Raw genomic sequence first — 21,983 nt, 5'->3', positions numbered from 1 at the left:
ATAATTCCCACCTCTTCGTACTCATGCCCTTGTGTAACGCTCTCCTCCACATCCATAATATGACTACCATCTTACTGATAAAAGAGACTGTCTCTCCTGCTGGCTTTGATAAAATATGCTGCTATATTGGGCAGGATGGCGTGGCTGTGGGCTGGTGGTCTCCAGCCAACAGCCAGGAAGGAGCTAAAGCTCTCAGCCTAACAGCCATCTAAAAAGTGAATCCTACTAACAACCATGTAGATAAGCTTAGAAGATTTTCTCCAGTCAAGCATTCAGATAAGACCCTGCCCTAGCCAACAACTTGATTGCAGCCTTGTAAGACACCCTGAAGTACACATACGACCCAGATGGGCCATGCCTATACTCCTGACCCAGAGCAACTAATAATAAATGTGTGTGTCTCAAGACCCTAAGTCTGTGGTAATGTGTTATACAGAAGTAAACATCTGCTTTTGTGTTATCCCCTTCAATTACTCCAACTAAGTATAAAGTCACCTAGGGAAGCAACCATCCTGTTCAACTTTGTATTCCTAAGTCTCATGCACGTGCTTGATGCCCAGTTAGGCCCTCACTATATGTTTGTTGAACTGAACCAGTCTGCCCCAAAGTTTCTGCATATTTGACCCCAATCTTGCTTCCCCCTCCTAAACTGAGGCAGGTAACCAACTCTGTCTTCCATTCTGCGTGACTCATAGCATAGTTAAGATACTCCACTTCCAAGATTATCTCTTATGGACATGCACAGGCACACCTCCACTCTTTATATTACTTTCTCCATCTTTCAATTCCCATCTATACCTCCAAAATTTTGCTATGAATCTAATTCATATTTGCTCTGTCTCTCACTGGTGCCTTCGCTTCTGCCAGTCTTTCTTCTTCTGCCCCACCCAAACTTCATCACACTATCTCACTCATTCATGTACAACTTGTGAGCCAAGAAACCTCCTTGAGCACTGATAGTTGATAAAGTTGATACATTTATATAAGGAAAAAGAACAAGGTCAGTTTAAAAATTATATTGGACACAAGAAAGCACTACAGGAAAAGTATCATTATGGATCAGATATGCGATTCTATCACAAAGATAAAATCCAATTTCTGAAACATACAAAAGAATATACATCTATGCATCCCATTTCTAAAGTGGGAAAAAAAAAACTTGATTTTAGGTCTTGGTGATTAATACCAAAATAAAGTACCATTATGCTCTAAGCTCTCACGAAGACTCAAGAAAGTTCTTTACAACAATCAGTGATACAGAGCCTTCTGTGGCATTCTGTGGGTGCTGACCGGGTTAATGCCAGTGTAAACGCATAGAACTTTAATGGAAGTGGAAAGGCAGAAGTGAAGATGAAAATGCAGCCACTATTCTTCTCAAATCACTTTGCTGCCATAATAAGGGAGGAGAATTACAAGTCCAACAGATGCAAGACAAACCTCCTCTAGAAAATTTGTCTCAGAGATCTCACACCTCCATGAAAATGTAACTATAGCTGGGTTAAAAGCAGAAAAAGTACATTTTACTCAAAGAAAATTCTCTGAGATTAAGATCTAGAGATCTTAAGCTTAAGCTTGAGCTAAAACTGTATTACTATTTTGCAGTTACTAGACAACTAAAGAGTCCAAGGAAAGTCTTTGTATGATAGGCAGAAGTTAATGCTCTGGATAGATAAATATATTCTTTCTGGAAAACATTATGTCATTATTGTACTAAAAAATTAGACTGTATGATATGAAAATATATAGGCATAGGGCCATTCCCTATATCACCATTACAATAGCAAAAATCAGTGGAAATAATTCCCCCAAAAAACATCAATAGGGGACTGGCTGAATAAACCAAAGTACAGCCACGTAATGGTATACTATGCAGCTATGAGTAGGAATGATTTCTGTACTATGATGGAATGATCTCCAGGATATTTGCTAAGTGAAAAAAGGAAAATGCAGAAAAGTGACTTCTGCAGAACATGTTAATGTGCATTTTAAACAATGGTATGAAATGCATAACATTTTAAAACATAATTACCAATAAGACAGAGGGCATAGAATGTAAGAGACAGAGATAAAATCTAAATGTCTCCGAATATACCGTATTTTATGTTGAAGCATATAAATAATTTACATTCCTATAACACTAAATTAAACACTAAAGAAGACCAAATCAAAAGTAAAATGAAATAAATAATCCTAACTGTATTGTGCTAATCACTAACTAACTGGTCCATTGTTAGTAGAACAGTCACATAAAAAGGAACTGATTCAAACAAATTACAAACATAGTAATTTGCCTGCTCACCCCTAGTGGGATATACCCTAATATCAAAAATCACTGGAAAAAAATTAAACTGTTTTCAGTGTTCATATTGATCATGAAGTCGTGTTGATCACTGGTATTCTGAGACGTGTGGGGTGGGTGTGTGTGTGTGTGTGTGTGTGTGCGCACACGCATGTGGCATCTAACAAATGAGGAATTATCATAGTGATGTTAAGAACCAGGATTTGTGTCATGGGAAAGAGGAAGTAGAAACGTAAGACTGATGAGGCTGAAGAAAAGCCTTGTAGTCCTAAATTTAAACTGGATGAATAAGTATACACTCACAGTACATTTTTATCTTTCAAAAGTATCTATTTCCTGGCTGTGTCCACTTAAAAAGCCCAGAAGCAATGACCAGTCCATTAGCAATGAACTCCCCAGATCATACCTCTAAATACCATTTTTCAATAAAAATAATTAGGTTCCTGGGAGAAAAGACTAATTCTAGATCAGAGACAGGGAATGGACGCAACAAACCTAGAACATCTTGTCAGTCCAAAAGGCAGGAAATCTGTCAAACATTACTAGCAGACTATGAAAAGGACACAGGAGCCAACGTGGCTACTCCCAGTAGACAAAGTCAGGACAATTGAGCGTCAGTAAGGACAATCACTGCAATGGACTATGATACATCTAATATTTATAAACTGATAATTTTATAGGAATTCTGAAATCATCACTGGTTACCTTTGGAGGATGCTAGGAAATCAACTCGTTATTTTGAAAACTGGCAAATAGAAGAGTAGAATCAAGCATGTGCCCTGCCTTTCCCATATGAACTGACCAACTATTTGATGGAGGGAAGTTTCTCTTTATAGATGCATTCCAGAAGCATTGTAGAAAGAATGGTAGGCTTTTGCAACCCCTAAGGAATTAATTGATCTAGGCAACAATCATCAGTGGCTGCTAACGTCACCAAGAGACACAACCAGACATCATGTGCCTCCTGACGGAGGTCCATGACATTACCTATGAAGTAGTCTTCCCAAAAAGAAACAAGTGAATAAACCTGAATCCTATCAAGCCTCTAGATCTAACTACCAACATACAGGGAATACAAGGCCAGAAGAATGTGGTTAATGATACCACAGGAATGTAATCAGCAAAGTCCAGACTGTGGGAAACTCTGCTGGACAAATGACTCAGTTTCTTCAACAAACAAATTGTTAGAGAAAAAGAAAGAGAGGAACGGGAACCCACAGAGCAAAAGATTCTTAAGAAATGTATCAATTGATTGCAATAGGTGGATCTTATTTGAAAGATGATTCAAAAAAAATCTTTAAATGAAAATGTTTATGAGATAGGGAAACTTGAACACTGTCTTGGTACTTAATATTAAGAAATTATTTTAATTTAGAGATTTGCTAATAGTATTGTGGTTGTGTTTTCTAAACAATCCTTATCTTTCAGAGTTACATGCTGAAATAGTTACAGCTGAAATAAGGGGATGTTTCGGATTTGCTTTAAAAGAGTCCCAAAATATGGGGAAAAGTAGGAGGTATAAATAAAATAATAGTCTTAATTTGTTACTGTTGAAACTGGGGGATGTACTCATGAGGTTTCACTATCCTATTCTCTCTACTTTTGTGTACATTTGAACTTTACCATAACAAAAAATGTTCAATTATGAATTGGCTTGTATATTATTATCAATAATAAGCAATACTTACTGGGTGTTACATTCAAAGCTAGCAATGGTACACATATTGATTATATCATCCTCACAGCAACTCTATGAGGTCAGAACTTTCACTATCCTTATTTTTCTACCCTTAGACAGAAGAAATTGAAAATTAAAGAAGCTAAGCCATAGAACCAAGTAGATGGTACATATAAGACTACAGCATAGTTCTCTGACATCAGATCCCAAGTGTCCAATGAGAAAAGCAAGAACCATTTTATATACATTAAGATGAGATACCGCTGTAGAGAACTGTTTACAAAGGTGTTAGAAGGTATGGATGAACAAAGGAAAGATGGAGGTAGAGCTCGAGGAACTAAAAAGATAAAGCAGTAACATCCAGAGACAATAAACTGTTAATACCCTGGGCTGACACCCGCCAGCCCACACTCGTGCTGATCAGCGGGGGGTATTGGGGGGGGTGCTGGCACCATCACCACTCAGGTGGCACCACTGCCACTTAGCAGGGCCACTGCTATCACCTGTTCCTTTCTCTCACATTCCAATTTCCTGCCAGTATCTCCTACCTGTGGAATTTAAGAGGAAACCATCTGGCAAAGTAATCTGGAAGACGCAGCTTGCAGACTTCTAGCCTCATATAATACAAAGGAGAAAATGGGAAAGCAAAAATGGAGCTACAAACTAAGAGACAAAACCAACACCACTACTGTGCTATACATGTCAAGTTACAATGTCAAATTGTAATTGCTTGACTTAGAACCTTGATGTAAATTTCACTTTCTTCCTCCCTATTTCCATCATGGTAGCTACTTGTGTGGTCATTATGCACTTGAGATGTGGATAGTCCCTACTGAGATGCAGTGTAATCGCAAAATACATTCTAGACTTTAAGAACTTAGTTCTGAAAAAAAGGAAAGAATGTAAACTATCTCATTAACAAATTTTATATTGAGTACATGTCAAAATAATATTTTTAATATATTGGTTAAATGAACACATATTAAAATTAATTTACCTGCTTATTTTGACGTTTAAAAATGTGATTCATAAAATATTTTAAAATTATATGTGCAGGTTACATCTGGGTCACATTTTATTTCTACTGGGTAATGCTGCTTTAGAGCTTCAACCCAAAGCAAGCCTTATCTGGCAGTCTCTGAACCATAACACCCAAGGGCATTCTCAGCCATCAACTCCACCAGACTTTAGAGTCCTTCTTAATCAGTTCTCTTGGATCCTATTTGTGTCTGGCAGCTTTGAGCTCCGGGCTTAGAAAGCCTGATCTTAATTCTATCTCTGGCCCCTGTCTGTGGCCGTACAATTGTCTGCTCCTTGGCTTTTCCTCAGAGTCTTCAGCTAATTACCCCTCAGGCTCACAGTTCTTCATGCTCTCCCAGTAGGAGTGTCTCACCTGGAAGAACCCAATTCCCAACCCCTAACTCCTCCCAGCCAGCCGGCACTCAGTCAATACACTGCCTTCCCACAGAAGACCACAATATAGGGCACAAACAATGGAAGCTCCTGAAAGGTGGAACTATGTCGTATTCTGTTTTTTGAGATGCAGTCTCACTCTGTCACCCAGGCTGGAGTGCAGTGGTGCAATCTCTGCTCACTGCAACCTCTGCCTGCCAGGTTCAAGCAATCCTCCTGCCTCTGCCTCCTGAGTAGCTGGGATTACAGGTACAAGCCACCATGCCCAGCCAATTTTTGTATTTTAGGAGAGATGGGGTTCACCATGTTGGTCAGGCTGGTCTTTAACTCCTGACCTCGTGATCCACCCACCTTGGCCTCCCAGAGTGCTGGGATTACAGATATGAGCCACCACGCCCGGCTGTCATATTCATTTTTCAATCACTCCAAACCTAGAGTAGTGCCTTAGTATAAGGCAGAAAATACACATACACACGTACTTGAGAACCTAGCAGGTTTACAGCGACTGTACCTCTGTCATAGTTGTACCAGTCCTTTTGGAGATGCATTATCCCTACAGAGCAAGGAGAAATCATGCAGCTTCTCCAAAGTCACAAAGTTTGTACAGGGCAGAGCTGGAACTCAAGCCGGAGTCAGTGAGTAACTTTCCTTCACACCAGGTTACCCTTTTGTAGCCACAAACATTATAGCAAAGGAGCTGCAAGGGGGCCTTGTGAAATGCCTCCTTTCAAAAGCTCCATGATGTCTGGGGCCTTGGCACGACTGGAGAGGGCTAGGTGGACACCAGGATGTGCCTCCACCCCCAGGGTGGTCAGTGGAGTCCTCATCTACAAACAATGAGTTTCGAATAAGGACACACTCAACTTAGCTGAAACGGTTTCTTCAAGGAAAGTGCCTCACCAGCTTGAATAAGTTCCCTTTAGTCCAAACTGGGCAGTCTGAGCACAAATAGGTTTAATAACTGCAATGCATCAACACATCCAATACACACAAACCCATAATGATTCATAATGATACTAAGCAAATTAACAGGCAAAGAACTCCTGTCGCCTTAGGAGAATGCTAGGGAATCAACTCTTGAAACAAGTTTCTTGAGGCATTCCAATGAATATATGAAGACAAAATGATAGCGTATCACCATTTTACAACCTCTAATGACTAATGGATATAAGCAATGATCATTAATGAGAGTTAGCATCACAGAAAAGAGACCACCAAACATCCTACAAAACTTAGCATACTCAGATTTTCTGTTAGCATCACAGAAAAGAGACAACCTCCACCCTACAAAACGTAGTATAATCCAATCAAACCTCTAAATCAAACTGCAGTTTCTAGCAAACACAGACAGCAGGGAAATATGTTAGATGCACCACGGGAATGCAATAAGTAAACTTTAGATTGGGGGAAAATCTACAGGACAAACAACCCAGGTTCCTCAACAAACAAATTGCAAGTATATAGAAAAGAGAGACGGGAAGGGGAAGCTACAGACTAAAAAAGACTTAAGAGGCATAGCAACCAACTGCAATGAGTGGAGTTACCGTTTGGATACCAATAAACAGTACAAGAATAAGCAGTAAGACAATTAGAAAAGTGTGATTGATATTAAGTTGTCATATTTTTGGTATATAATCGTTTTATGATTTATTTTTAAAAAACAGTTATAGTTAAAAGATACCAACTGAGCTATCTGTACATGAAACAGAAAAGAAGTGCCACAAAGAAGCTAGACACACCCCTTTTTACCTGCAGATAAAATAGGACAGTGAAAACAGGACGGTTGAGCAGATGTAGCTCTGGGTCCCTAGCTGTGTGATCTTGGTCAAGCCACTGGAGCCGCCTGTGCCTCCGCCTCCTCCCTAGCAATGTGAGGTTAATAACACCACCTGAGCCCCTCAGCGCCCCAGCACACCATGGATCACTAAAGATAACTACTCCCTAAAGGAACTTCACAAATTCTCCCTCATCTGCTTCATCAGCCTCTAATTAAACCCACTTCTCCCAAAGGACATCCATACAAAAGAAACGAGAGTTCTAACTCAATTTTATGTTTCTTTCACAGCAATATTGTTTCAACAGTGTAAATACATTCCAGCTACATAATGGACTAAAACTTTTTTGTGCTAACCTAGAAACCTAAATGCCACATATAACATTGTTTCTACATGAAAGTCTTTCCCCAATAACAACTAGGTGCCTTACAAACTAATGTTCGTCATATAGTCTGCATATAAAAGTGAACACTGCCTTTCACATTCATCCAAATCACTTCCTGGTTGTGTTTTAGGATTCAAAGTTCTCACCTTTGATACAACAAGAGATTCCAATCTTTTGCCCCACCTCCTTGTCCGTTCTTGAAAATCTCAACTAAGTCTGCAAAACTCCCCTCTACCACTGCCCTTAGGGAGATCAGGCTAAGTGGATCACACTCCCCTGCCCTCACCTGTTCCTCCCAAGGGATGAAGGCTCCACAGTCAGTCAGTCAGCCAGTGCCAGGGCTTGACAGTCCTAACGGACCAGATCACTGCAGAGAACAGCCTGCGTGTCAGAGAGCTCACCCTGGGCTCCACATGTGACTGAGAAGAAGGGCAGGGCAGCAACCACAAGGACAGGAGGACCTGCAAGAGTCTACTAGGTGAGGAGGGTCCTGAAACTGGCTTTACAGACCCAGCATTATAGATGTGGGAGGGGGAGAGCAGGAAGTCTCCTGCAAACCTCCCCGCCTAGGTATTCTGCCCCAGCAACACTTCCCAGAGCAGGTGTGTGTGCGTGCGTGCATGTGTGCATCTGAGGCTGCACATGACAGATGGATCTGGGATGAAAGGTGGTATCCACCCAATGCTTGCACAGCCACAGACTACGCTGATCCTTGCTCCCTTCAGTCTTTATTTGGCCATCCTTCTTTTGAGTATCACACTCTCGATTGTGGGGGAAAGAGACTTCTAGTTCCAACTAAGGCTCAGCTCCAAACACTGTTGGTGGCTTTTGTTTCCTCGCAGAGACCCCATTTCGCTGCCAAGACTGTCGATCAGATTTTTAAGCTGAAAATGAGTATGTCCCACAAGGTCCCAGGACCACTAGTGGCTGAAGTGTGGATTGGTGGGTCATCACTGACCTTCATAAATGTATCTGTCTCTCCATTTGGTCACTGCTCTCATTTGAAGCTCCCTCAGCAGGAACTCTGGAGTGGACAAAAGCTCTGGCTATCCTGAACCCTTGTCATCACCTTCCAGTTCCGGAGCTTTAATGTTATTTGTGGTTCTGATGTCAGAACGGCACCTTTTTCTTCATATGGTACCCTGGGTGACAGATTGCTTTAAAATCTCTCATGCATCTTCCTATAAAAATTTCCAAAATTCAGGGTCTTGTCTCAGTTTTATGACTCACACAGACAACTGAGTCCCTGGAGTTAATCATTACATCTTCCTATTTGAGAGAAAACAGGTTTTAGATGTACAGGGTATCATTTTCCCAACAATATAGTGTCTGACAGCACCCAAAACGCAGCAATACAAAAATCGACTGAGCTCATGCAAAATGCTTCAAAGAGCAATTAGAGACTGAGGCTTCAGGCCACACGTTTATACCAAAGAATTCCACAGGGAACCAACCACCTCAGGATAACACCAAGGCCTTGACCTTTAAATTCTGCTGAGTGTGGGCTCAACAGTCATGGAACCCAAACCCCACCTTGGGCCTTGGACTGGCAAGATTCTACTATGTCATCACCTCTGGAAATCCAACTGAAGCGGACAAAACCCACGTCTGTGGCAGCAGTTTCCAAGGCTTTGGGATAACATATCTCTCTATAAATTCAGTTAGTCATCTATCGGCCAAATCAACGTACTTGAAAGTGTGGGATACATTTTCCATAAAAAACAATTACATGTTTCAAAAATACCTAAATCTAAATAACCGAAATCTCATTTTAATTACCCAAAGAGTAATAATAGCAACCATAAAAATAAGAGCAGCTACTATTTGTACAGCACTTACAAAGTGTCAGGCACTGTGTTCAGTGAAAATAATGACAACATGTTGTGTCAGAGCTTCTCACATTTTGTGTGCATTTTTAAATTCTTCTCCAACTTCAAAACACTCTAGTTCAAGTTAATAGAAGGGGTGACAGTGGATATGTCAAAGGAAAAATCTCACTCATGAGGCTCCCTGCTCCCCTTCCCTCTGCCTGTTTATCATCCTTCTGCTCTAAATAACTGCAGTTCCAGGACCAGCCACACTTGGGGCTTCAGGCTGTGTGGCCACAGGCCTGAGTGTGCAACACACTTAAGGGATGGGCTCACGGGGTGAGAGACCATTCGGACCCTCCTGCCTTCAAACTTCAGTCCTTGCCTTGGGAAATTTATCCCACCTCTTGCAGCCCCATTTTCCTCTTTTCTAAAGTGAAAATAATAAAGTGTAGCTCATAGCAGATCAGGCGAAACCATGCAGATTTGGTGAAACAATGTATATAAAGTGCTCAGCAAATAGCAAGAACTTAAATAACAACTAATATTATTATAGCTATCCTGTTTACCTTGTTGCGAAGTGTACAAACTATGCTTGAAAACTTAAATTGCCTTGGAAACAAGAGGCAACCATGAAATATTCTTATTTTCATTGATGGATTATCCAAAAGCAAAATGGTTCCTTGATTTTTATTACAGCAATCACAAGCTTCTTAAAGCAAATTTTCAGCAGAGTAGGATAATTCTACTTCAGGAACTACTTTTCTGTGCATTCTCCCTAAGGAGGTAGAAAGGAGGGGATGAAAGAAACCAATGGTAAAGAGTAAAGCAAAAAAATCCTAAATAAAAGCTGGCTATTATCTGCTGATGGGAGAAAAAAATAGACTGGGGAAGGAGTCATGAACAACTAATTCTAAACTAATATATACTACAACTTGTTGAGAAGTAGTGTTTTGGGCCAGGCATGGTGGCTCACGCCTGTAATCCCAGCACTTTGGGGGCCAAGGCAGGTGGATAGCTTGAGCTCAGGAGTTTGAGACCAGTCTGGGTAACATGGAGAAACACCGTCTCTACAGAAAATACCAAAAAATTAACCAAGGGTGGTGGCACCACCTGTAGTCCCAGCTACTCAGGAGGCTGAGGTGGGATGATAGCTTGAGCCTGGGAGGCGGAGGTTGCAGTGAGCTGAGATCACACCATTGCACTCCAGCCTGGTGACACAGTGAGACCTTGTCTCAAAACAACAACAAAAAGTGTTTTTTACTAAAATATAACTACCAAGAATTCCACTGTAGGGTAAAGGTAACACCTATCTTTAAAAATAAATTCCCGGACACATTTTAATATTTTTAAATATGTTCTAAATGTACACATTCTTTATTGAAAATATAACCTTATAAGCACATAGCAAAATTCACTTTTTTAAAACTTTTCGAGCCTGTGGAGAGAAGGTTATAGAAAGTGCGAAAGTAAAAACTGAGAAGAAAAATGGAATAAACTGATAAGGCTGGATCCTGAGTCTCTTATGAGGCTCAGGTCTTTCTCCCCCATTCCACCCTTGGGCTTTGAGTTCAGGATAGGGAGAAGGACAGCAGACAGGGGCCAGAGGAAGTGATAAAACACATGTATCAGCAGTCACGGGACAGAATGAACTGAAGAGAAGGATATGTTTACAGCAATAACTTCGAGGTCTCCGACCAAGATAATTGGACATATTTTAATATCATTAGTCATCAAACAGGAACTGTAAACAGTGAATTAAGTGGCCATTTTAAAATGCCATTATTTTAGACAACCATCAAACTGCCCATCACAATTTGAGTTTATCTATACCAAGGTAGCTCCAGTGACACTGAACATCTCTTACTGCCTGTTATGAAGAGCCTTTGGGATATGCTCAGGATATTTTCATTTGCCCCTCCAGACCCACTCTCCACCCTGCTCAGTACCCTGGAAAACCCCAATCAACAGATTCCCTTTCCCTCTGGTTTCCATATGTGGAAACCAGCAGGAGCTTGATGAAAGGGAAGACAATGTCATGAAGGGATTTACGGCTTTGGCTCCCTCCCTGCCCACTCCTCCTGAAGGCTACAGCTCCTGAGGGTTTCTCTGACCTACAGGTTTGGTTTCTCAGCTTCCCATAACCGCCCTGATATGGTTTGGCTGTGTCCCTACCCAAATCTCACCTTGAACTGTAGCCTCCATAATTCCCATGTGTTGTGGGAGGGACCCAGTGGAAGGTAATGGAATCATGGGGCAGTTTCCCCCTTACTGTTCTCATGATAGTGAACAAGTCTCACGAGGTCTGATGGTTTTATAAGGGGAACCTCTTTTGCTTGGTTCTCATTCTCTCTTGTCTGCCACCATGTAAGACATGCCTTTTGCCTTCAGCCATGATTGTGAGGCTTCCCCAGCCACGTGGAAATGTAAGTCCATTAAATCTCTTTTTCTTTATAAATTACCCAGTCTCTGGTATGTCTTTATCAGCAGCGTGAAAACGAACGAATACACACCCCCTCCCCTTGACTCTTCTGGGGTAGTAACAGCTCCCTCTTTTTCCAGCCTAGGGTGCTTCAGCTTCATTTGTTGTCTTTCCTTCATTCTGCCAAAAAATTTGCAGTAATCCCTTCATTTGATTATTCTGAGTTACCCCTTTTGGATGTGCAGTCTGTTTCCTGCCCAGACTCTGTCTGATCAGGGTGCAAGGAAGGATTGCTTGGTTGGTCTTGTGTCATTTGGTACCGGGTTCACAAAGTTACCTACAGCCCTCTGATTGGTCACCACAGCCTCCTGAATAGAATAGAAAGTGAGAAGTTTCTATTCTGCCATCAGAAGTCTCAACCTGGTTCAACAGCTGTCACCCTTGCTGAACCACTAATTTCTAGATTTCCCTTGCCTGCCTGGCCCCAGCGTTCCCACCTGCTCCCTGCCCCTCTCCAACTTTGCTGGATGTCCAAACTCTGGACTCTTGTCTTCCCACCTGGTTCCACAGGGCTCACTCCCTTCTTCCTATTTTGATTACTGGTCTTAACTCATGACCAGTCTAGTGCCACACAATCTGTCCTGCCCTCACCAGCATGTCCTGTCCTGCTGGTGCCCAGGCCATACCTGGTGGTCAGCAAATCAGGATTTCAGTAGAAACTGTATCATCTCTGAACAGCTGGCAGCTTATACTATGTTACATCCTGGCTTGAGGACTTACTTTCCTTTAAAAGGAAAAATTACCTGATGGTCCTTAAAAATTCATGGAACTACTGAAGAAAGTCATGAAAATAAGGAAAATGTGCTCATTCATTCTAATTAATGTGTTGGGAAAAGGAGGAACTAAACTGTAATCATATATACAATGGCAGAAGGCAAACTTGAATCTTATGAAATCAGCTTGCAGGACTCACTTGAGCTTACTAAACTTTATATTCCATTTTAAAATGAAAAATGATGGTGAAAGGCGTAGCAGGAATTCCAAGAGCTGAGAAGAGAATATGTGCCTGTATCATGTAACATCCAGTCTTGCTTTAGGCTTCTCTTGTGGTGGCAAAGCAAGACATTACGACCTGTACAAACCCAAAAGGATCCTGGGGAAAACTTACCTCAAGAAACCAGAGTTGGCTACAGGATCCAGCACTCTCCTCACTTACAGACTTTTTAGCAAATCTCGGAGGCTCAGAGTTTGACTTCTTGTACATCGATAGGTTTCCCATACAGAAGTGAACTAAGATGAAAGCAGTGCTACGACTAGTACCCCAGATAAAGACAGTGTGGTACTATGCACTCTGCTAGAGGTGGCCCCACCTCACTCACCTGGCCAACCAACAGATAATTTAATTCACTGAAAAGCAGTGGTTCTCAAAATGTGGTCCCCAGATCGGTAACACTAGCATCTTCTGGAAGCCTGCTAGAAATTCAAATTCTCAGGCCCCACCCAAGACCTACTAAATCAGAATCTCTGGGAGCGGAGTACAGCAATCTATATTTTAACAAGCTCTCTAGGCGATTCTGGCGTACACTAAAGTTTGACTCCAAAACACCTACTTAGAAAACAAAAATGACTTTTCTCCAATATAGCTCTACTCCTCCCCCAGATAAAATCGTATTATTATTTACCATAAGGTCAGTGGAATATCTATTTATTTTCCTTTTACATATAGTCAACTCAGGATTATCCTCACAAATTCTAGAATGCTATGGAACAGAAAACATAGAAGTCACTAGTAACTGGTTTAGGCACACCATTTCACAGGAGATTTATCCTCCTCATTAGGCTTTGCTTACCAAATTTCATGGATATTTCCTGAATCGCTAGCACCTACAACACAGTCTGGCCACAAATACTGAATGAACAAATGAGCACATTCTGTATGAATGGAGGGAAAGAGGGGAGCTGGTGATGCTGCCATCTGGAAACTAACAACGTCCTGTGTCTAATCCACAAAAGAGTTAACCTACACCGCGGTCATAGCAAGTTGATGGTACTGTCAGTAAAGATTCCTTTCTACAACTGGTTGTCTAGTCCCAGATGCTCCCAAGTAGGAACAGCTGGTATGAGAAAACTTGTAAGAATCCCTGGTTCTTCCCAGAGAGAGGTTCAACCATCTCCTCTGAGGATTTCTGAACAAGAATTACAAAACTGGCACAATATCAAGAGTGAGCATCCTGCAGGATTCTCCTGTTGGAGTACTATTTTTGAAAAGGCAAGCAAAAAGGAAAGAAATTGCTAGGAAGTTGCATTTTTACAGCAATTGGGAGACAAATCTAACTTCTTACCAGAAATGGAAACCCATGTGATATCATTGTACTGCATATGAATTATTAATGCTCATAATCCTTTTTTTTTTTGCAAATTAGGTATTCAGGAAGGTTCCTGTTGACATCATGTTTGACATCATAATGCCTCATCATTCTAAAAGCTTAATGAGATGAATTATTGCTAGAAAAGAGAGAGAGATCAAGCACACATTTTTGCACTCTGGGGAATACCAGAGGCCAAGCAGATAATGAGGATACACTTCATAATTGATGTAAAGTGGTGGGGGGAGGGGGTGGAAACTATTACAACTTTCCACCATTGTAAACAGGACCAAATGGTAAAGATTTTACTTTATCCACCTGTGTGCTTCGGAAAGGCGTGGGGCACCACCACGTGCCTAGCAACTATCTCAAACTCTTAAGGCAAAAAAAGAATGCTTAGTCTACGAAAAATGAAAGTAAAGTTTTTATAAAATTATCTCAGCAACAAAAGGGCACAGAACATGTGAACTTTAAGATTGAGAAAAGACAATACGACGCCCAGTCACAGGCCTAAAAGGATACTATTAAATATATTAGGGCAGTTCTGTGATAACAATTCTGTAAGATTTGCATAAATAACTCTGGTCTCAAATTTCACTTCAAATATATACTTTCTGAGATCCACACAATGCAAAGCAGTGTTAAGTCACCGAACCAGCGGTTTCATTTCCAACATTCCTAGTAATGGGTTAGAGTGAATTAAGCTCTTATTTGGGAATCTTGTTGATAAAGCAAAATGAGTTCAATTCTAACCCAGGTCAAGCCTTTTAACACTTAAGCCAAGTAGCAATGAGATTTACACAAGTTTATACAAGCTACTAATAATTGGGACTCATCGTCCCTTCAGTTTTTACTTCATTTGGTCTCTAAGCAGCCTCTTGAGGGAAGTATTAAAAACGTACAGAATGGGTTCATTCAGTATTCTTTCTTCTACTGAACAAACATGGAGTAGCTAGAGTTGCCAAGCACTAAACTGAGATTCTTGATATTCTGGAAAACAAAAATTCACAATTTCTCTGGAGCAACCAAAAAAAGTATCACAAAGTTCATGAGCTGTCACCATTTTGAACTACTGCTTCAGGTCTTCAACCATCAGGCAATAGGATGGTCTTTACCGATAACAGCCCAACTTAATATTTTCACCAAATTTAACATTTTCATCCCTGAAAATTGCTACTAAAGCTAACTGTGTGTGAACAGGGAGGGGGAGAGAGAGAGAGCCTGACAAAAGCAAAGTATAGCTTTCAGCACATGCCTCTGTAACAAATGGACAACTGGTAGGTTTGTACTGTCATGAATCCTAGACTCTAGTCTTCAGATATGCTATGCTAAGATCACACTGTTAACATTCAATAGTTAAGAGAGAAAGCTTATTTCTGGCACATAGTAGGTGCTCAATAAATGGTGTTTTTATTATAATGGTGATTATGACTACTGCCAGAGAAACACTGCAACCACAAGCAAACATCAGTTAAGCTTCATGTTAAACAATCAGATGCTGTTAAAAAAAATAGGTTCATTAAAAAACTTCTGGACTTCCAGATTGAAGCCAAAATATGTTATCCTTCTCCTCACTGCTCCACTGTGGGCTGACTTCACCCTATGAAGACCAAGTTTTTAACTACTAAAAATACAAATGTGTCTTTGACAAAAATCCACGGAATGGTTCTTGGTAACCTGTTGGCCAGGTAAAGGCTGTGATTCTATCTGACATTAGGAGTCATAGAGATGTGTATTTCTTCTCTCTGTACAATGGGATATGCCATTGTCATCTTGTTTGCTGTAAGGAAAAAAGACCCAGTGCCCAGATTTACACAATGAAAAGCCTCTTACATTTAATAGTACTTTGAGAACATACAGGAGGACACTATTTAAATAATTATTTTTCTTCTGTCATGAAGAAATAAATATTTAGCGACTGCTTTAACCACCTAAACAATTTTTTCCACTTCCTCAAAATCCCACTTTCTGGAAAGACCATATGTATGTGCAGAATCATCCTCAGACAGCTGTACTGCACTGGAAACCATGTCCCCTCACGGTGGCTCTGCTGACACTCCGAACTCATGGCCCGATTCTCTCAATTCTGTCTAGGATGCAGCCAACCCAGAGAATCGCTACAGTGACAAACAACAGGTTCCACTCTGCTCCGTTCCCACATCTCTTCTCAAAACACGAACACTTATTCATTCACAAATCCCTGCGCTCCGTGCCTGTGGTGAGACTCCAGCCTGGCTGGTAATCCCAGGTAAAAATCGGAATATGGGGCACTATCTATCCTGGTGCTGCAACTGCACCAGTCACCTACAAGGCATGCAAATCCAGCTCGTGCTCAGATTTCATTCAACAGGACTGGCCACCGAATGCTCTCAATGGTCCCCACCCCTCTTCCTCCAAGCCACAGCCTTCCTGTCCTCAAGGAGGAACAGACCAGACCACCTGCTTCCCTCTGCGCTCCCTTCCCCGCCCCGTCCCCCAGGACCAGCTAAGGACGCTCCCAGGACCCCTCCAGGGGCCTTTTTCTGTCCACATTTCCTGGGCTCCCACCATCTCCACAAATGAAAAGTAAACTCCTCCTTAGTGACAACCTCTCCAAACCAACCGCGTCACGGTCACCCAACTCCGCCAGAGCCCCCAGCCCGTGCAAGCCCCGCCGACGGGGCGGGCGGCCCCCACACTGTGTGCCAGCGCGGGGCATTTACCTTCACGCTGGTGTAGCTGGTCTGAGTCTCGGCCTCGGCGCTGCTGCAGCAGTGGCGCCTCCGGCCCCTGCTGGTGGTCGCGGCGGGGGCTGCGGAACCCGCGCTGCTGCCGCTACCCAGCTCTGTGCGGGCCCTGCGGACGCGGGCGGCGCTGGGGGGTCCCGACGCGCGGCTCGGGGGGATGGCGTCGGCGGCGTCGGTCTGGACGAAGAGGCCGGGCAGGGGTGCCGCGGGACCCTGCGACACGCTGGTGGTCTGGCGGGGCGAGTTGGACTCGTCCGAGTCCCGGCAGTAGATCACGCCGCTCTGCGAGACATGGATGCTGGGGGCGCAGCCCATCCCTCGGCCGGGCTCCCCCGCGCGCCCGCCCGCGCCCGCGGCCGCCGGGACCCAGCGCACCCGCTGCCACCTGCAGTGAGGGGGCGGTCGCGGCGGCGCCCGGACTGCGCGCCCCCCGGCCTGTGTGTCCGCCGCTCCGTCGGGCTGGCCGCGGTGCCCCCCGCCGAGCCTCCGGGTAACGCGCGCGTCACCCCAACTTTCCCTTTTGGGCCATCTTCCTCCCCGAGCTGGGGAGCGCGCACACACAGCGCCCCGCGCGCACCAGCGGCCGCCACCCTCGCCGCCGCGGCGCCCCAAACACGCTCCCCGCGCCTCCGCCTTCCCCTCCTCCCTCGGCGCGGCCCCCGCCGCCGCCCAGCTCGACCTCGCCGGGCTCCCGCACCCGCGGCCCTGGGCCAGGGCGCTCGCCCGCCTGCCCGCCTGCCTGCACCTTCTTTCCCCACTTTCGGTCTGCACCCGTCCCCTCCCTCCCTCGCTCCCACCCTCCTTCCTCCTCAGGTGCCCCGGCTCCGCGGCCGCAGCCGCCCGGGCCCCACTGCGCCCCTCCGCCCCTCCCGCCGCTCCCCGAGCTCTCCCGACTGGGCAGAGCGTGCCCGCGGCTCGGCTCCGCCGCGGGGCCCCTGTGCGCGGCAGCTGGCACCGCGTCTCGGCGCCCTCCCCTCCTCCTCCGCTGTCCAGAGGCCTCGTCTCTTCTGCACTCATCCCGACGCCGCCCCCAGCGCCCCAGCCCCTCTTCCCCTGAAGGGCTGTGTAAGCCTCTCGCTTTTCACCAACACATTTTCACACATCCCAGAGCTAAACACCAGGAGGCCCCTCCCGAAATGGCAGGGGCCCTACAGCCCAGGCCCATCCACTGCATTTGCTCGCCTGTCAACACACCCGGGGAGTGATGGAGAGACCTCATGGGTCCGTCCTCTTCCCGCAGCCCCACCGCCTACTCCGAAGGCTGAGTTGGATGGTGACCCAGTCTTTGGAAGAAGCCCATTCCATGTCTACTCATCATTTGGAAGTTCATGCCAAGGGATGGGAGGCCCTGCGGAGGAAGGCACCCTTGAACACATACGTTCCCCTAAGATCCAAGGAAAGAACAGAAAGAAGCTGTCTGACGGTTCTTGGCTTTCTCCCCCGTTTTCACCTCTTCCTTGGGTGCCACTAAATGTTCATGCTGATTTCTACCCCATCCAGCCGCCCATGTCAACCGCTCTTCCTCACATTCTGGGCTGGGCAGTCAACAAGGCCTTCCCTCATTCTCCTTGGTGAGGCATGCACAGACTGAGCTGTGCTGGAGGAGAGGAAGAATGCCTTTAGAAGGATGGCTGCTGTTCATCCTTCCCTTGTGAACTCCGAGTTAGAGCTGCAAGACGCCACTGCCCATTCAGTCACCGGTTCCCACAGTAATTCCTGCCCTATTGCCACAATGGTACGGGGAGATAATTAGATGGTCTAAGAAAGGATTTTATCTAGAGTTGCTTATACAGACAAGGGCAATAACATAGAGGCTTAATGCAAGGCACAAAGAAGTATTCAATTTTAAGGGTTTTTTTTTTTTTTTTTTTCATTCTTATTTTCCTTTTTCTTCCTGTACCACTCTTGGACGTGACTGGATGAAGACTTCAAAAGACAGATTCTAAATTTCATAGAGAAGCAAGGTATCATTCCCAATCCCAAATTCATATATACAGAGAAAGAGTCTAACCTTATTCTTCTACCTTTGCTTCTCTTCTCAGTTCAGCTCTCTCTTTTTTTGATACAAAAAACTCCATCTCCAGCTAACCTGGAAAAAGTCTATGCTATATTTTTTAATGGACAGGCAAATTGCTCATAAAATTTCTGCACAGGTTGGGTCCTCCTAGAAGCAGATTCTGAGATGGTGTTTAGCAGGCAGAGGGAGGCTTTTTAGGAAGTGCTCTGATAGTCATTTGTGGGAGGAAATAAAGGAAGGGATGGGAGGGAGGCAAGCTTGAGCAGGGGAGAAATTGACCAAGCCTCAGGCATCCCTGCAGGGAGGATTCTGAAGGTGGGATGATGCATCAGAGTTGTACTGAGTTGGGGCTGGGTTCTGAGCTGTTCTGATGGGCCTTTATACCCCAGCATGGACCAGTCTTTACATGCAGGCCACCTCAGTGACCTTGGGCAAGGTGGCTCTCTTCAGCTGAGGCACTGCCCCCAGGAGATGTCAGCCGAGCCAAGGGCTTTCTGCTGGCCGCACTCCCAGTAGCTGGAGGAGTAAGTCCTTTCCTGGCATCATAGCTTCCACCACAGTTCCCTTCCAGGCTGCTGAGGTCCATGCTTCCTTGTCCCATCCATGCCTATAAGAACACCACATTAAATGGCTGAGACTGAGATATGGGGACAGTCATTCATTTAAAACTAAGCCTCATAGCTACCATCTTCTCTGCGTCCAAAGGACAATTTAGGACCTGGGAAAACAACATCAGAGTTAAATTGCAAAAACACTACTTTTTACACTAGCCCCTGATGTAATTAATGTTCAAGTCAGGGTTTAATCATTCCTAAAGCTTATCTGTGATAATGCGTATAGCATTTCAGTCGTTACCTTTCATGGAGCTATCAATGACAGCCTTCACATATTGAAATTTAGAGCCATGCTAATTCTCATGACACATGTCTACTTTTTCAGAGTTTTCTCTAGGAATGCAATGAAACCACCCAGAAAAAAAGCACCAGTCACTCACTGAGGCTTTGAAAGGCAAGAAGATTGTGATAAAATAGAAATTACAACCAATCTTCTGGTGGAGAACATTAGCAGCTGAATCATGAAGCTACAAGTCACCCAGAAACAAATTTAGGTTGAACTTTCTACGTTAAAAAATAAGAATAATTAAGCCTTGAAAGAGTAGGTGACCTCAAGGTAGCTAGTGAAAAGGACTAGGCTGCTTTAGTGGGTTAACTGAACAGTTCATATTAGGACCAGTGCCTTTCATTGACTGCAAGTTCTTTGTTGGAATAGAAGATAGAAGGGGAAATGCACTAGATATACATTTTTCTTCCCATTCCCAAAGCAGCCAGTAGCTCAAACACATCTTCGACTGCCAATTCTGGCTTAGTGAAAGAAAAAAATAATGTGTCCCTATAATCTCCACCAAGTGTTCTCAGTGGGAATGTGCAACCTGCCCCCATTGCTGGAACAGATCTGGCTGCTGAAACCTGCAGAAGTGTGCAAGTGGAGGGGAAATGGTTTAACTGAAATTTCCACAGCTTAGTTGTGAGGCCTGAGTTCTGGCCCATAGAAGGGATTTCTGAATCAATTGCCACTGACCACTTTAATACATCCCAGATGACAGCAGAGACTACAGGCTCAGACATTGCTGATAAAATTTAGGCCCAAGTTACAGAATAAGGCCAGAAAGACCAACGTTATAAAAAAAAAAATTAAGTGGAGAAAAATTTAGCAACAGAAAATATCCAAGAAGCAAATCGAAAGAAAGTAACCTAAATCAGAAACATACTGTAAAACAAAACCTCCAATATGTCCAGGGTCACCTGAATGGCTTGTGTGTTTTATAATAGGATTAAATAAGAGCTAACTTTAAAATTATGGCCCACAGGCACTGCAAGATGCTGAACAATTAAGGTCCCTTCCAATTCTAAGATGGCATGACTCTTCAGAATTCCTCTAGAGAAGCAGCAAATGTGATTAATACATTTTGAATGATTCTTAGCTGTAAAGGTTAAAACAATAGTAGCTATCTGATTGATTTTTAGATAATCAAACATTTAATCAACCAATCAACCTTATAGAGCTTCTGGATTCAAACTATGTTCCTAATGGTGGAGCTATTGGAAATCTAACCACCTGATAAGTGAAATGATACTGTTTATTAGGCAGCCCAGTACAGGGGAAGGCACATTGAATTCAGGGATAGACAAGTGAATCTGAAACCGAGGTCTGCCTCTTGTGGCTGTGTAAACTTGAGCAAGTCACTTAACCTCTGGGCTTCAATTTCCTAGATAATCTCCAGAGTCTGTAAATCACCAACATTTGAGAATGCTGTGAAATTTTTGCTTCCTTTTATTAAATTATTTTATATTTAGAATTGTGGGACTTTTGAACAGAAAGAGTAGTCCTGAATCCACATGCACAACAGAACCACCCTGAGGAATTTGCCAGAAATTCAACAGTTCCCTGGTTCTATCCCAGAGACTTGGTTCAGGGGTTAAGGACAGGTCCAGCATCTGTCCTTTCAAAGAAAGTGAATCCAGTATAACCTTTCCACAGCCTCCTTGAAGTTTAAGTCCTTATAAGTACCTCGAAGACCCTACCCGATGTGGGTCCTGGCGACCTTGCTGAGCCCCCCTTCACTGCTCCAGCCACACCAGCCTCCTTGCTGTCTCTCCAGGATATCCAACATTGTTAGCCAGTAGCTGTTCCCTCTGCCTGTTGTGCAGCTTCATCAGCACTTGCAAGGCTAACTTCCTCACTTCCTTCAAGTCTCTGCTCAAATGTCTCCTACTCAGTGATGCCTATTCCCAACCCTTGTTTGAAATTGCAACCCACATACCTCTATTGTTCCTCTACCACTCCTGATTCCCCTTAGCCTATTTTTCTTATTTCATAGCATATATCACCTTCCAACTTATTATATAATTAGCTCACTTACTATTATGTTTATTGTCTGCCTTCTCCCACTAGAATATTGGCTCTACAAAGGCAGGGGTTTGGGGCCTTCTTATTCACTGATGTATCCCATACTTTTGGAACAGTGCCTAGTATACAGAAGGTGCTCAAATATTTGTTGAATTTATGAATGAATAATTTTCTCCCATTTCTTTGT

General features: G+C 43.6%; 1 protein-coding gene across 15 annotated transcripts in view; it reads right to left on the bottom strand.

Annotated features, from left to right (window-relative positions):
- The window catches only part of PDE8B (phosphodiesterase 8B), a 273,316-nt gene that overhangs the window by 195,637 nt on the left and 55,696 nt on the right, over positions 1–21,983 (bottom strand). For 6 of the 15 annotated variants that reach the window (XM_015140305.3, XM_015140307.3, XM_015140309.3 and 3 more), the window contains exon 1: positions 16,849–17,433. The exons of the other annotated variants lie outside the window; for them this stretch is intronic. In XM_015140305.3, coding sequence (XP_014995791.3) covers positions 16,849–17,187 — 339 coding nt within the window. In that variant the 5' untranslated portion in view covers positions 17,188–17,433. Of the gene's footprint in view, positions 1–16,848; positions 17,434–21,983 lie in introns of those variants that run through there. 15 annotated transcript variants of the gene reach the window in all.

This window comes from Macaca mulatta, chromosome 6 (assembly GCF_049350105.2).
Source record: "Macaca mulatta isolate MMU2019108-1 chromosome 6, T2T-MMU8v2.0, whole genome shotgun sequence".
NCBI classification, from domain to species: Eukaryota; Metazoa; Chordata; class Mammalia; order Primates; family Cercopithecidae; genus Macaca; species Macaca mulatta.
This window is presented reverse-complemented; position numbering and strand designations above follow the sequence as displayed.